The sequence below is a fragment of the Callithrix jacchus genome, chromosome 1, assembly GCF_049354715.1.
Source record: "Callithrix jacchus isolate 240 chromosome 1, calJac240_pri, whole genome shotgun sequence".
NCBI lineage: Eukaryota > Metazoa > Chordata > Mammalia > Primates > Cebidae > Callithrix > Callithrix jacchus.
This window is the reverse complement of record NC_133502.1, coordinates 208372407-208385345: the sequence shown is the minus strand read 5'-3', so window position 1 is coordinate 208385345 and position 12939 is coordinate 208372407. Positions and strand designations below refer to the sequence as shown.

General features: G+C 60.8%; 1 protein-coding gene across 7 annotated transcripts in view; it reads left to right on the top strand.

The window, feature by feature from the left end:
• The window catches only part of ELFN2 (extracellular leucine rich repeat and fibronectin type III domain containing 2), a 60692-nt gene extending 48064 nt beyond the window's left edge, over window positions 1-12628 (top strand). For all 7 annotated transcript variants that reach the window (XM_078340146.1, XM_078340142.1, XM_078340143.1 and 4 more), the window contains one exon: window positions 4615-12628. In XM_078340146.1, coding sequence (XP_078196272.1) covers window positions 5059-7521 — 2463 coding nt within the window. In that variant the 5' untranslated portion in view covers window positions 4615-5058 and the 3' untranslated portion in view covers window positions 7522-12628. The remainder of the gene's footprint in view (window positions 1-4614) is intronic.
• Window positions 12629-12939: the final 311 nt, after the last annotated feature.

Sequence of the window (12939 nt, the reverse complement as noted above, 5' to 3'; positions counted from 1 at the left end):
CATGAGTGGGAACCTGGCGTGGGGTGTTTGTGAGGCCTTCTCCCCTGGACTGAGCGTGTGTGTCTCTGTCATGTCCTGGGGTTTTGGGGGAGCCCTGGGAGCTGGGTGGTACTCACCTTGCCACTCAGGGAGAAACTGAGGCTTGGAGAGGGCCTGCGACTCACCCAGGGTCTCAGAGCCGGTTGGGTCTGCATCTTCCCTGCTGACCTCCGCTGCCTGCGTCCCTGGCTGGCCTCGCTCTGTGCACCGTCTCACCCACCCTGCAGAGTTGGCCTGACCTCCCTCAGCCCCTTCCACAGGCCACAGTGCCTCGGGGGCTCTCCCCGGGGTGGGTGTCTAGACTGTCCTCTGACAGGGAGGCTTGGGAGTCAGCCTTCAGTGAGGGGCCAAGAGGATGTGACCAAGGTTCAGCGAGCCTGAGTCCAGAGGAACCCTGATCTTGGGTGATGAGGGAACCCACATTAACAGCAGCTGCTGTTCACAGAGGTCAGGCACTGTGCCCAGCTTGCCCTTCGAGAGGGGCAGGGGTGGGGCTGAGCCAGGACTCCTTGTCTTCCCAGTTCTGATTTGTCTTCCAGAGGGGGGCCCAGGATGTTGGGGTACCCGGGCAGGAAGGGCACACACCAGTGGGATCACTGGGTAGCCTATTATGCCTGAGGCCCAGAGAAGGGAGGCGTTTGCTTTGAGTGACTCTGGGGTCTGCGGTCCTGCCTAGTTCTGAACTGAGAGCCCCGCACCACCAGCTCTGCCCCAAGAGCAGCGAGTGCTGCAGGGTCTCACTGACTCTCCTCTCTGCCCAGGAATGTCCCCACGAGAGGGGTCATCATACAGCATGCACCTGCAGACCCGGAGCCCCCAATAACATGTACCCTGGCTGTGCAGCTGTTTCTTCTGTGGTGGAAGGAGAGAACACCCCTTAAAGAGAGCTGCTTGGCTGGGCACAGTGGCTCACGCCTGTAATCCCAACACTTTGGGAGGCTGAGGGGGGCGGATCACGAGGTCAGGAGTTTGAGACCAGACTGGCCAACATGGTGAAACTCTCTACTAAAAAGACAAAAATTAGCCGGGTGTGGTGGCAGGCACCTATAATCCCAGCTACTTGGGAGGCTGAGGCAGGAGAATCGCTTGAACCCGGGAGGCAGAGGTTTCAGTGAGCCGAGATTGCACCACTGGGGCACTTGGGGCCTGAAGGGGAAGATGCTCTTTGCTAGAGCACGCCACCCCCATGCCTGCTTGCCTGCATGGCCATACCCCTCCTGGGCTGTGTCACCAAGGCCCTGGGCAGAAAAGGCCTCTGCTTCCCACCACTGTTCCTGCCGCTCCCTGCTCCCTCTGGGCTCGTCACAGGATGCATTTTCGTGGTTCAGGCAGACCAGGTGTCATCTGTGTCCCTGTCCCCTGTGCCGCCCCCGTCTATCACCTAGATAGCTCACTGCCACCGGTGCTCTGTCTCACACGCGCTTCCTCCTCTTCTCCCCTCCTCTGTCGGTCTCTGCTTGGCCGCCTGGATGTTTTCGCTTTGCCACTCTTCTCTGTCCCCCCTCCCCACTGCAGCCCCCCTTCTTCCTGTCTCACCACCTGGGTGTGCGGGGTGCTGTCGTGTCCCCCTGTAGTATGTGTGGAAGGATCACCCTCATGGAAAGAGGGGAAGGGCACGACCTTGCCCATTTGACCACTGGACCCTCAGCCTTGGACCTGAGAGGACAGGCTAGTGCCCCTGACGCCCACACCTTGAGTGTGTAAGTAGCTGGGCCAGGGGCCAAGTGCTGCTGTCAGTGGCTTCTTGGCCTCAGCCTCTCTGTTCCCTTCGTGGCTGCGTCAGGTCTCCATGGGTGGCAGGCAGGCAGCCCAGGATGGGGACCAGGCAGCTGACGCACCTGGGACAGGGTAATGGAAGCCTACTCCCAGCTCCGTCTGAGTCACGGGGCAGGTGGGAGCCGGGCCCAGCCCAAGTCATCCTGGAGACCGGGAGGAAGAGGAGAGACCATGGGCAGGTCACCTTGAGGGTTAGGTGGGCAGAACTTGGAGTGCCTGGGGTTGGGGCACCAAGGGCCTCTGTCCATCCTGGACTGTTTGGGAAGAGCTAGGGCAGGACTAGCTCCCCACCCATGTGGGCCTGTTTTCCCACGCCCCTCCACGCTCAGCCTCTTTGCATCCTTCGGCAAGGTCTGGCTTTCCTGAGTCTCCAACCAGCCTGGCTTTGCCCAATGCCCTGGGCCTGGCTGTGGGGATGCTGGTTTGAGCAACTCAGATGCGAGGAGAGGGGCCAGAGTGGCACAGATGCACACACATACACGTGTAGAACACATAACACACACGTACTTAAACATGCCAACTGTAACACAGATGGGTCCCTGCCTTTCCTGCGATGTGTCCCGCACACGTGCCTTCCCACCCCTCCACACACAAGCGCATGCCCCAAAGCTGATGCACACGCGGCTGCCTGCACGTCGTTGGCTTGCACACGTCAGCACACCCCTGCGTCGGCACTCTGAGCCACCTGCGTGTGCACCTGCATACAAATGCAGTCCCCAGACATTCCCTGATGAGGAGGAGGGACTACATTGGAGCAGACAAGGGTTCTCTGACAGGCCAGCTCAAGGATCTCTGAAGTGGGAAGCATGGAGACTCAGCCTCCTCCAGTACAACCTTGCTACCTCTGGGAGGGGAAACTGAGGCTTAGAGAGGGGCAGAACTGGCCTGGAGTCCCCCAGGAGCCAGTGGCTGTGCTGGATGGGGACCAAGGTCTCTCTAGCCCTGAGACCTTTGCATAGCACAGCCAAGAACAGAGCTGCTGTCTGCTGCCTGGGCACCCCTTCCTGCCTGGCTGCCTTGTGGCACCCCCAGGCTGGTCCTGCAGGGACTGGGGAGGTGTGAGGCTGGCCTCAGAGGTCCCGATCATCACGGCCTCTGATGTAGCATCAGCCTTTAGTCTAGCGGGCCCTGTGGACTCCCTGTTCACCTTTCACCATCCCAACCAAAATTGGCCTGCCTGGGACTTCCTGTGTAATTAACCCCCGCCCCACGCCCATTTCCCTTTTCTCTGTTCCTGCCCTCTGGGGCTCAGGGCTGTAAATTGGTTTTGCTTTAATGGCAAAGACTTAGACATTGTTTTAAAGTACCCTTTCCTGGACTTTCCCAGGAGGAGGAGGAGGAGAGGGAGGTAGAGGTGGCTCCCGTGAACAGTCCCTGGCTTTTTGTGTCCAAATTTCTGGATTTCTGAGATCTAATCTTCACATCCCTGGCCCCTGCCCAGGGCAGAGGGAGGGAGAACTGGGCTTTTTCCATAGTTGAGAGCACAGGGTGGGAGCTGGCACTGGGGTCTGTCTAAAGGGCTGTGTCCAGCCTGCTGGGCAACCTGGCCAAGTCTTTCCTGGGTCTGGGACTCAGTTTCCCCACTTAGAGAGTGAGGGTTGATCCTGATGGCCTATTGCTGTGACCCCTGGGCCGCCTTCCCTGCCCTTCTGCATCTTGGAAATGGGCAGCATTAGTCCTCGGCTTCTTCTCTCCCATCAGATGGGCCGGAAAGGGACCACTTTGTTAGATGTGGAGATAGACTCAGATGTTGTGGTCTGCCTAGCTAATTGGGCTGGGTAGATAGATGGGGTGCTAGGCCTCCTGACTCCTGGCTTAGCGCCTCGGGAGCCTTGATCCTGGTCCAGGCTGTGCTGTGTTACTTGGAGTAACTCCCTGTCCCTCTCTGGGCCTCTGACTCTCCAGCCATGGAAGGGGAGCCGGGCCTCAGCCATACTATTCCAGAGGGCTGGCCCCCTCCCAAGGATCAAGATGCCCCAGGGGAGGGGAGATGATCTGGGGGTGTCTCTGGCCTCCCCGAGGCTTGCCTTTCTTTCCCTTGGTGCTGCTCTGCCTGTGGGATGAGCTCTCCCCACACTCTCCCACAGTGGGAGACCCTGGCTTCTGCGTACCCTGCTTGGGGGGCATCACAGCTGTGACGTTCTGCTCCCCCTCCCCCATGGAAGCTGAGACAAGGGAATTATTTTTGGAACAAGAGCAGTTACACAACAAATGAATTATTTATCTTTTGGGCATGGAGGAAAGAAGGCATGTTGCTGAGCTTCTTAATTCTTTATCTGGGTCCAGTGGTGCCTGCTTGGATCGGTGGACACATGTGCATAGGGGCCTGCTTGTCCTGTGCAGATCATAGGTGTGCTTGTGTGTGTGTGTTTGTAGCTGTGGACGTGTGCATGATGTGGAGGTCTGGCTTAGATGGGGGCATGTGGGTCTCTGTGCAGGGTGGGGGATGAGCGTGTCCTCCAGTGTGCTGGGGAGGGGTGTGCCCGCACCTGTGCCCACCTGTTCCTCTCCAGTGTCCCTTCTGTGCCCACAGTCCTCAGACTCTGCCCCTACTCCCCCTATTCTTCTGTCTCCCTCCATCCCAGGCCCTGGGCCCCCTCTTGCCTTTTGCCACCCACCAAGCCTGGCTTCTTGGGTATAACAGGGACCCTAGAGTGCTTGCTGGCACAGAGGCCCTGGGACGAGGTGTGGAGAAGGGATGGGGGGATGGGGGGGCGGGGGGAGCCTGTGCTGGAGCTTGACGGGGCTGCTCTGAGCCCTCACACTGATCTGTCACCTGCTCTCCATGCTGCCTTTCAGGAACCAGGTGCAGATGGGTCTCTTCCTTCCTGCCCCCGTCTCTCTCACTCCCCACTCAGTGTGCGCTCTCCAGCCGCCTATGGGAATCGTCTGAAGTTCTGAGCCTGAAGCCAAGGAGGAAGAGGAGGAGGAGGAATGAGAGGAGGTCAATCCCTGAGAACCTGTATACCTTCTCAGCAAGAGACAAGGAGCCACGCTGTGCGGGGGGGCAGGCTGTGGGGCCCCCACCCTTAACCCCAGCCAGGCCTAGTGCCTGCCGTAGCACCCCAGAAGGCCCCCAGCAGTTGGCACTAGCTGTACCCACCTTGCTTGGGGCCCCCGTGCTGGGGGTCGCCCCCAAGATGGTGGCGGCCCCAGGAAGGACTGTACTGCCAGCTCCAGCCTCTGGCCGCTAGGCACCACCCCCCCAACACCTCGCCCTGCCCCTAACTCCAGGCCTGCGCCATGCTGCGCCTGGGGCTGTGTGCAGCGGCACTGCTGTGCGTGTGCCAGCCCGGCGCCGTGCGCGCTGACTGCTGGCTCATTGAGGGCGACAAAGGCTACGTGTGGCTGGCCATCTGCAGCCAGAACCAGCCACCCTACGAGACTATCCCACAGCACATCAACAGCACCGTGCATGACCTGCGGCTCAACGAGAACAAGCTCAAAGCCGTGCTCTACTCCTCCCTCAACCGCTTCGGGAACCTCACCGACCTCAACCTCACCAAGAACGAGATCTCCTACATCGAGGACGGTGCCTTCCTGGGCCAGTCGAGCCTGCAGGTCCTGCAGCTGGGCTACAACAAGCTCAGCAACCTGACAGAGGGCATGCTGCGGGGCATGAGCCGCCTGCAGTTCCTCTTTGTCCAGCACAACCTCATCGAGGTGGTGACGCCTACCGCCTTCTCTGAGTGCCCCAGCCTCATCAGCATCGACCTATCCTCCAACCGCCTCAGCCGCCTGGATGGCGCCACCTTTGCCAGCCTTGCCAGCCTGATGGTGTGTGAGCTGGCCGGCAACCCCTTCAACTGTGAGTGCGACCTCTTCGGCTTCCTGGCCTGGCTGGTGGTCTTCAACAATGTCACCAAGAACTACGACCGCCTGCAGTGCGAGTCTCCGCGGGAGTTTGCCGGCTACCCGCTGCTGGTGCCCCGGCCCTACCACAGCCTCAACGCCATCACCGTGCTCCAGGCCAAGTGCCGGAACGGCTCGCTGCCCGCCCGGCCCGTGAGCCACCCCACGCCCTACTCCACCGACGCCCAGAGGGAGCCAGACGAGAACTCGGGCTTCAACCCCGACGAGATCCTCTCGGTGGAGCCACCGGCCTCATCCACCACGGATGCGTCTGCGGGGCCCGCCATCAAGCTGCACCACGTCACCTTCACCTCGGCCACCCTGGTGGTCACCATCCCACACCCCTACAGCAAGATGTACGTCCTGGTGCAGTACAACAACAGCTACTTCTCCGACGTCATGACCCTCAAGAACAAGAAGGAGATCGTGACGCTGGACAAGCTGCGGGCACACACTGAGTACACCTTCTGCGTGACCTCTCTGCGCAACAGCCGCCGCTTCAACCACACCTGCCTGACCTTCACCACGCGGGACCCCGTCCCCGGCGACTTGGCACCCAAAACCTCCACCACCACCCACTACATCATGACCATCCTGGGCTGCCTCTTCGGCATGGTCATCGTGCTGGGGGCCGTGTACTACTGCCTGCGTAAGCGTCGCATGCAGGAGGAGAAGCAGAAGTCCGTCAACGTCAAGAAAACCATCCTGGAAATGCGGTACGGGGCCGACGTGGATGCCGGCTCCATCGTGCATGCCGCCCAGAAGCTGGGCGAGCCCCCCGTGCTGCCTGTGTCTCGCATGGCCTCCATCCCCTCCATGATTGGGGAGAAGCTGCCCACCGCCAAGGGCTTGGAGGCCGGGCTGGACACGCCCAAGGTGGCCACCAAGGGCAACTATATCGAGGTGCGCACAGGGGCTGGCGGGGACGGCCTGGCTCGGCCCGAGGATGACCTCCCGGACCTGGAGAATGGCCAGGGCTCGGCTGCGGAGATCTCCACCATTGCCAAGGAGGTGGACAAGGTCAACCAGATTATCAACAACTGCATCGACGCCCTCAAGCTGGACTCGGCCTCTTTCCTGGGAGGCGGCAGCAGTGGTGGGGATCCCGAGCTGGCCTTCGAGTGCCAGTCCCTCCCTGCGGCTGCTGCCGCCTCCCAGGCCACTGTCCCGGGGCCACTGGAGCGGCCCAGCTTCCTTTCCCCTCCCTACAAGGAGAGCTCCCACCACCCGCTACAGCGCCAGCTGAGCGCCGACGCGGCCGTGACCCGCAAGACCTGCAGCGTGTCTTCCAGTGGTTCCATCAAGAGCGCCAAGGTCTTTAGCCTGGACGTGCCCGACCATCCGGCCGCCACGGGGCTGGCCAAGGGCGACTCCAAGTATATAGAGAAGGGCAGCCCTCTCAACAGCCCACTGGACCGGCTCCCACTGGTGCCAGCAGGCAGCGGCGGGGGCAGCAGTGGGGGCGGGGGCATCCACCACCTGGAGGTGAAGCCGGCCTACCACTGCAGCGAGCACCGGCACAGCTTCCCCGCCCTCTACTACGAGGAGGGCGCCGACAGCCTGAGCCAGCGCGTGTCCTTCCTCAAGCCGCTGACCCGCTCCAAGCGTGACTCCACCTACTCACAGCTCTCCCCCAGACATTACTACTCAGGGTACTCCTCCAGCCCCGAGTACTCATCTGAGAGCACGCACAAGATCTGGGAGCGCTTCCGGCCCTACAAGAAGCACCACCGGGAGGAGGTGTACATGGCCGCTGGCCACGCCCTGCGCAAGAAGGTCCAGTTCGCCAAGGACGAGGATCTGCACGACATCCTTGATTACTGGAAGGGGGTCTCGGCCCAGCAGAAGCTGTGACCCCCTCCTCCCTGGTGAGGTCGGAGCCAGAGGGCTGGGGGCCCTCTGGGGGAAGGGTCCGGGCGGCCAGGGTGGGGAAGCAGACTCGGGGGCTGAGGCCCAGGAAGGACGCACATGCAGACCCGCACGCACGCACACACACACACACCTGACCACCACCCGACTGTGAACAAAACAACATCCGACAATAACGGACAGGAAAACAAAGACACATCTTCCTTAAAGTTTACAAACTGATACCGAAACCAGTCGTCTTTACTGTGCTGCCCAGGGACTCTGCTGGGGGTGCAGGGCCGGGGGCCGGCGGGGGGAGGAAGGAAGCCAAGAGAGGGTGTGGGGTCTGGGGGTCTGGGGCTAGAAACAGGTGTGTGGACCAGGAAGGCCAGGGTAGAGAGAGACTGAAGCCCCTCTGGGGCAGAGGGAGGCTCTCCTCCCAAGCTGGGGGTCAGGTCTCTTGAAGATTTAGCATTAGACAGGCATTGGGCATTGTCTCCTTCCACTTTAGAGAGAGGGGGAAACTGAGGCCTGGAGAGGGGAGTTGACAACCCTAGGGTCGCATAGCAGCTTAGCCTCAAGTCCCTCAACTTCCCAGCCCAGTGCTTCTAACCCCCCCACCCCGCAGCTGCCTTGTGGGACCCCGCCTACCCCGTGCCCAGCCTCCAACACCCCCTTCCAACCTGTGGTCCCTTGGGGCTGAGGGACTTTCGAGTCAGGCAGGTGCTTTTTCTTCCTAGAAAGCCACATGGCAGTGCCGCCAGAGCGTGCAGCTGTGATTCAGAATCCTGGGGGTGCTCTTGTCCCCTATGCTAGCACCGGTCAGAAGGGAGAGGGTCCTGTTGATGGGAAAGGAGCCGAGGCAGGGCGACATTCCACCAGCCCACTTCAAGTGTCTTCCGTGTGGCCTGGGAGGAGTGGAGTGTGTGGCGGCAGGCCGGCTCCCAGGACATCTCAGGTGCAGCCCCCACCCAGCTTCTCTGGTCCTCCGAGACCCCCGCCCACCGCAGAAGTACAGCGGTGCACTGTGATGCCTGGGGGGGCTGCAGGCAGGAGGTGTCGTGGGGACATCCTGTGTGTCCCTGTGGCCTGCATCCCCACCTGCCTGACCCCATCGTGGAATCTTTGCTCCTGTCTCAGCCGGCCAGGGAAGGAGGGCTTTCTCACCCACCCCCTCTTGGCTGCTCTTCGCAGCCTGCCCCCTGGCTGGCGAGGCTCCCATGTTTCCATGGCAATGGCCACTCCCCTCTTTCTGACCCCCACCCAACATCAAACAAAGCACAAACAGTGAGGCACCCTGCTGATCTGGGAGGGGTGGGGAGCAGGCTGGGTTCCTGGCACCCCGCCCCCTCCCAGCCATCCTCTGTCGCCATGGTAACCCTGTGCCTGGCAGTTGGTGCCCAGAGTGACCGTTGTGCTCTGGGGTTCTCTGTCTGTGTGGGTGGTGGCAGTTGGTGGTGAGGGTGGTAAGGGAAGACCAGCCTGGTGGGAGCTCCTGGGGCCAACTCTTGAGAGGCAAATCTGGGGTCCTGAGACTGGGGTCTTAACCAGTCGGGATGCTGAGGGGCGGAGTCCATCATCCTTCACCTCTGGGTGGGAGCTGGGCCGGTGGGGCGTGGGGAAGCCTGTACTAGCAACTTTGCCCACCTGGCGACGTGCCCCTCGGCTCCCACCCACCTCAGCATGGGAGGGGGGCCTCGGCTCTCCCCACGTTCCTGCCAGAGACCCCTAACTTTGGGGCTGTGGCCCACATGGGTTTCCTGAGATTCGGATAGTATGACTGAGGGGTGAGGGTAGGGGCTGGGGTGGGACAAGCCAGGCAGTGTTGGTTTGGAGGGACTGACTGGGAAAGTGAGTGCCATCCCTGGGGGGCCCCAACCGTCTTCCTACTGGGGGCAAGGGGTCCAGGGGGATAGCGGAGGGCTGGGAGGCTCAGGCTCAGCTCAGCACCTCTCTCATCCCAACTGTGGGGTGAATGAAACCCAGGGCTCACTTTGGGGGTGACATTTGCAAAGAAAAGACTGTTCTCCCTGGGGCAAGGAGGGGAGGGGGTGGCATGGACACTTGGAGCAGACCTCCCTTCCCCGGCCCCCCAAACCTGCCCCAACCCCTCCTCACACCCAGTTGGCACAACTGACAACAGCCAGCAGGCAGAGAAACCAGGGGTGTGAGCAAGCAGACTCCCCATTCTATTTGCATGACGATTTTACTGTATTTTTCTGAGCAAACATCTGTCGTGTATGTGCCAGTTTGTCCAGACTCCCCTGCCCCCTCCCTGACACCCTCCTTTCCCACATGCGTCTGTTGTGATCTGACGAGCAGCTCTTGAAACCCAGGGAGGGGTCAGCTCTGCAAACAGACCCAAAACAGGTGCCACCGAGACACAGCCCTGCCCCACACCACCTCTTGCCTCTCTGGGCATTGGGCCTGCAAGTGCCACCTCCCTTCCTTCTTCCATCTCCCCACTGCCACCTCCCTTTTCCCCAGTTCCTTCCCCTCCTCCATGCCAGGGAGGGCAGCCCCAGGGAAGCCTCCGTGAGGCACCATGTCCAGGTGGAAGGGACTGTCCGTCCGTCCTGCTTGTTCCCATTTTGCAGATGAGGAAGTCAGGGCTCTCAGACAGGGGCCTGGTGACTTGGCCGGCCAGCTGCGGTGGAGGGTCGGTTACACTGCTCAGTATAGGAGGCCAGGAACTTAGGGCTTTGTGAGGGACTTCATGGAGGGGCTGGGGGCTTTGAGAAAGGAACCATGGGAAGAAGGAGCCCGCCTGGGTGGGCCTCAGGGAGGGTTCCCGGCAGTAGGAGTGAGCGCCTGTCCTTGCCATTTCCCCATCCTTCCTGCCTGAAGATAGCTATCAAAACCTCAGACGCTCCGACTGCAAGGACAGGGATCCATCTGGAGAGCAGGACCCTGAAACTCTGGGAGGGGACTGGCCCTGACGACTCAGTTCATGTGGTCCTTTGTGAGGCAGAGCAGAGTCTAAGCGTCAGGACTCTGGCCTCCCCGGCCAGGCCAGACCCTAACTTTTCAGTTAGAAGAGGGCTTACCCACCTGGAGGCTGGCCTGCATCTGTGTCCCGCCTCCTGCTCAGGATGAGTTTTTCCCAGGCGGGAGGGAAGGATTCACAAACAACTTGAACGCTGACATCTTGGAGTCTGGTCCAGGTTTGGGTTTGTGATGGTGATGAGCACGGTTGAGCTGGGGCAGGCCGGGGGACAGACACCCAGGAGAGGAGGACAGGGAGCCCCAGGGAGGGAGGGGAGACGGGCCCCGGCAGTGTGAGGGGTGAGCTGAGCTGGCTGGAGGACATGTGAGTGCAGCGCCCTGGACCTCTGCAGGGAGGTCTCCTGCCTTGGGCCCGAACGAGGTCACACCTGGGCTTGTCCATCCCTGGTACCTATTGGAGACTTACCTCTGGAGCTGTTTGTGGGAAGTAGGGATGGGTCTGCTCCCTCCTGAAGGGCACAGCTGGTGCGGCCAGCCCTCTGTTGGAGCTCACGGCCTTCTAGAAGCAAAACATGAAGGCCGGCAGGAAGGCAAGAAAGCCTAGGTGGTGGGGACACCTCTTCACAGGCCCCGGCCTTACAGCCTCACTTCTTCCCTCAGCAAGAATCGTCTCTGTCTGCCTACCAACGATCCCTCCCTTGCGCTCCCCTCCCAGGCAGTGTGGAAAGCCTGTGGGGGTAGGTCTGGGAAAAGGGCCGTCAGGGCAGTAAGGAGGGTGGGAATAAAAAGACTCACTTGGGAAGGCAGGGCCTGGATCGCCCCTGAGAGGCAGCAGGGCTGGGGCAGCAGCAGCATGGAGTGTCGGGCTGGCGGAAAGTCACCATGTTCTCAACTGGAAGTTGGTTGCCTGCCCCACCCACCCCCTGGAAATTTAACAGAGGGGGAGACAGAATTGCAGAGAAGAAAAGGAGAGGGAAGGAAACTTAGAGTCAAGAAACCTGGCAGTGACAGTGCTAAGGCCAGGATGGCATCGGGAATTAGGGACAGCAGTGACAGGTCCCCACTTCTGAGGGGTCTAAGTGCAGGGAAGGGACAGACACAAAGCTCCCTGGTGACTGGTGCCTTGCAGAGAATTAAAATAGGGTGATGGGGAGGGGAGGGCCAAGGGTGGTCAGGGAACATCCCCTGTGGGATGGGGGGGATGGGGGGGACGGGCCCAAGCTCTGAATGACCAGAGGAGCCAGAAGGATGGGTGGGCAGGTGTGAAGACGAGCCTGGAGGGAATGGAGTTGCAGTGGGTGCCTGTCCCCCAAGCACCACCTCCATCCCCTACCACTCTGCCTCTGCCCATTCCAGGCCCAGCAGGGTCCCGTCTCCATGAGCATGGCCCTGAGGGGCTTACTTGGCCCATGGAAGCGGTGTGAAGGATGCCCCACCTTACTGCCATCTCTCCTCTCTGATGAGGTGGCTGCTCCAGAGGTGGCTGAGCTCCAGGAGAGGGGCCCTCCTCTTACCCTCAGGCTCAGATCCTGTCCTGACACACTCCTTCCCTGACCCTGGGTCCTTCCGCCTCTAAGACAGAACCCGGGTGCACACTGCTTGCCTCTGGAGGCAGCCTCGGCCCTCACTAAAGGTCAGGCAGTCCTGCAGAGCGGGAGGGAGAGGAAGGGGTCCAGTAGGGTGGGCAGGATGGTCTGGGCCTCCTTCCTCCTCCCCCTCTGCCACTCCACCCAGCACAGGGCTGGGCAGGCGAATGGAGTTCCTAGAGTGTCCGCCACCCAGCCCTCCCACCGTCCCTCCCTCCCTCCCACCGTCCGTCCTTCCCTCCCTCCCTCCCTCTCTCCCAAGCCGCCAGCCCCCAAGTCGGCTGTGGTTGGGCACCTGGTTTGGGTCCTGCAGAGCTGGGCTCCGGTCCTGGGCTCTGAACCTGTGAACCCTTGCTGTGTACGGACCTTTCCTTCCTCTGAGGGCCTTGAACCCTCTCCTTTTCTTCTCTTTTTTTTCAGGGGGGGGTTAACTTTCTTTTCTCTTCCCTGTATCTGCCTCTCCCTCCCCTCAATTTCCTGTTTTAAAACTGAATGGCACGAAATTGTTTTCCTCAACTCGGAGATTCCTGTATGGAGAGAATCAATTTCTATATTTGCAATAAATTTCTTATTTAAAGCTATGGGGCCACAGTCTATGTTCTGTCGTATTCCTCCCACGTTGCGTGGCCACGACCCCCGCTGCCCGTTTCGCCATTTCCCTTCCCACGGGGAGACCCCCTCATGGGGCCAAGGCTTAGTGGACGGGGGCGGGTGGGGGGTCACTGCCTGCGGTCAAGGGAAAAAAGAAGGGGGTCTGCAGAGAGAGGGGGCCAGCAGGGAAATCAATTCCAGGGTCACTGTGCATCTGGACACCACGCCCATCTGATGGGTTGGGGGCCCAATGACCTCCCTTCCCCACATCCTAGACACCTTTCTGTTACGCACTATTTTC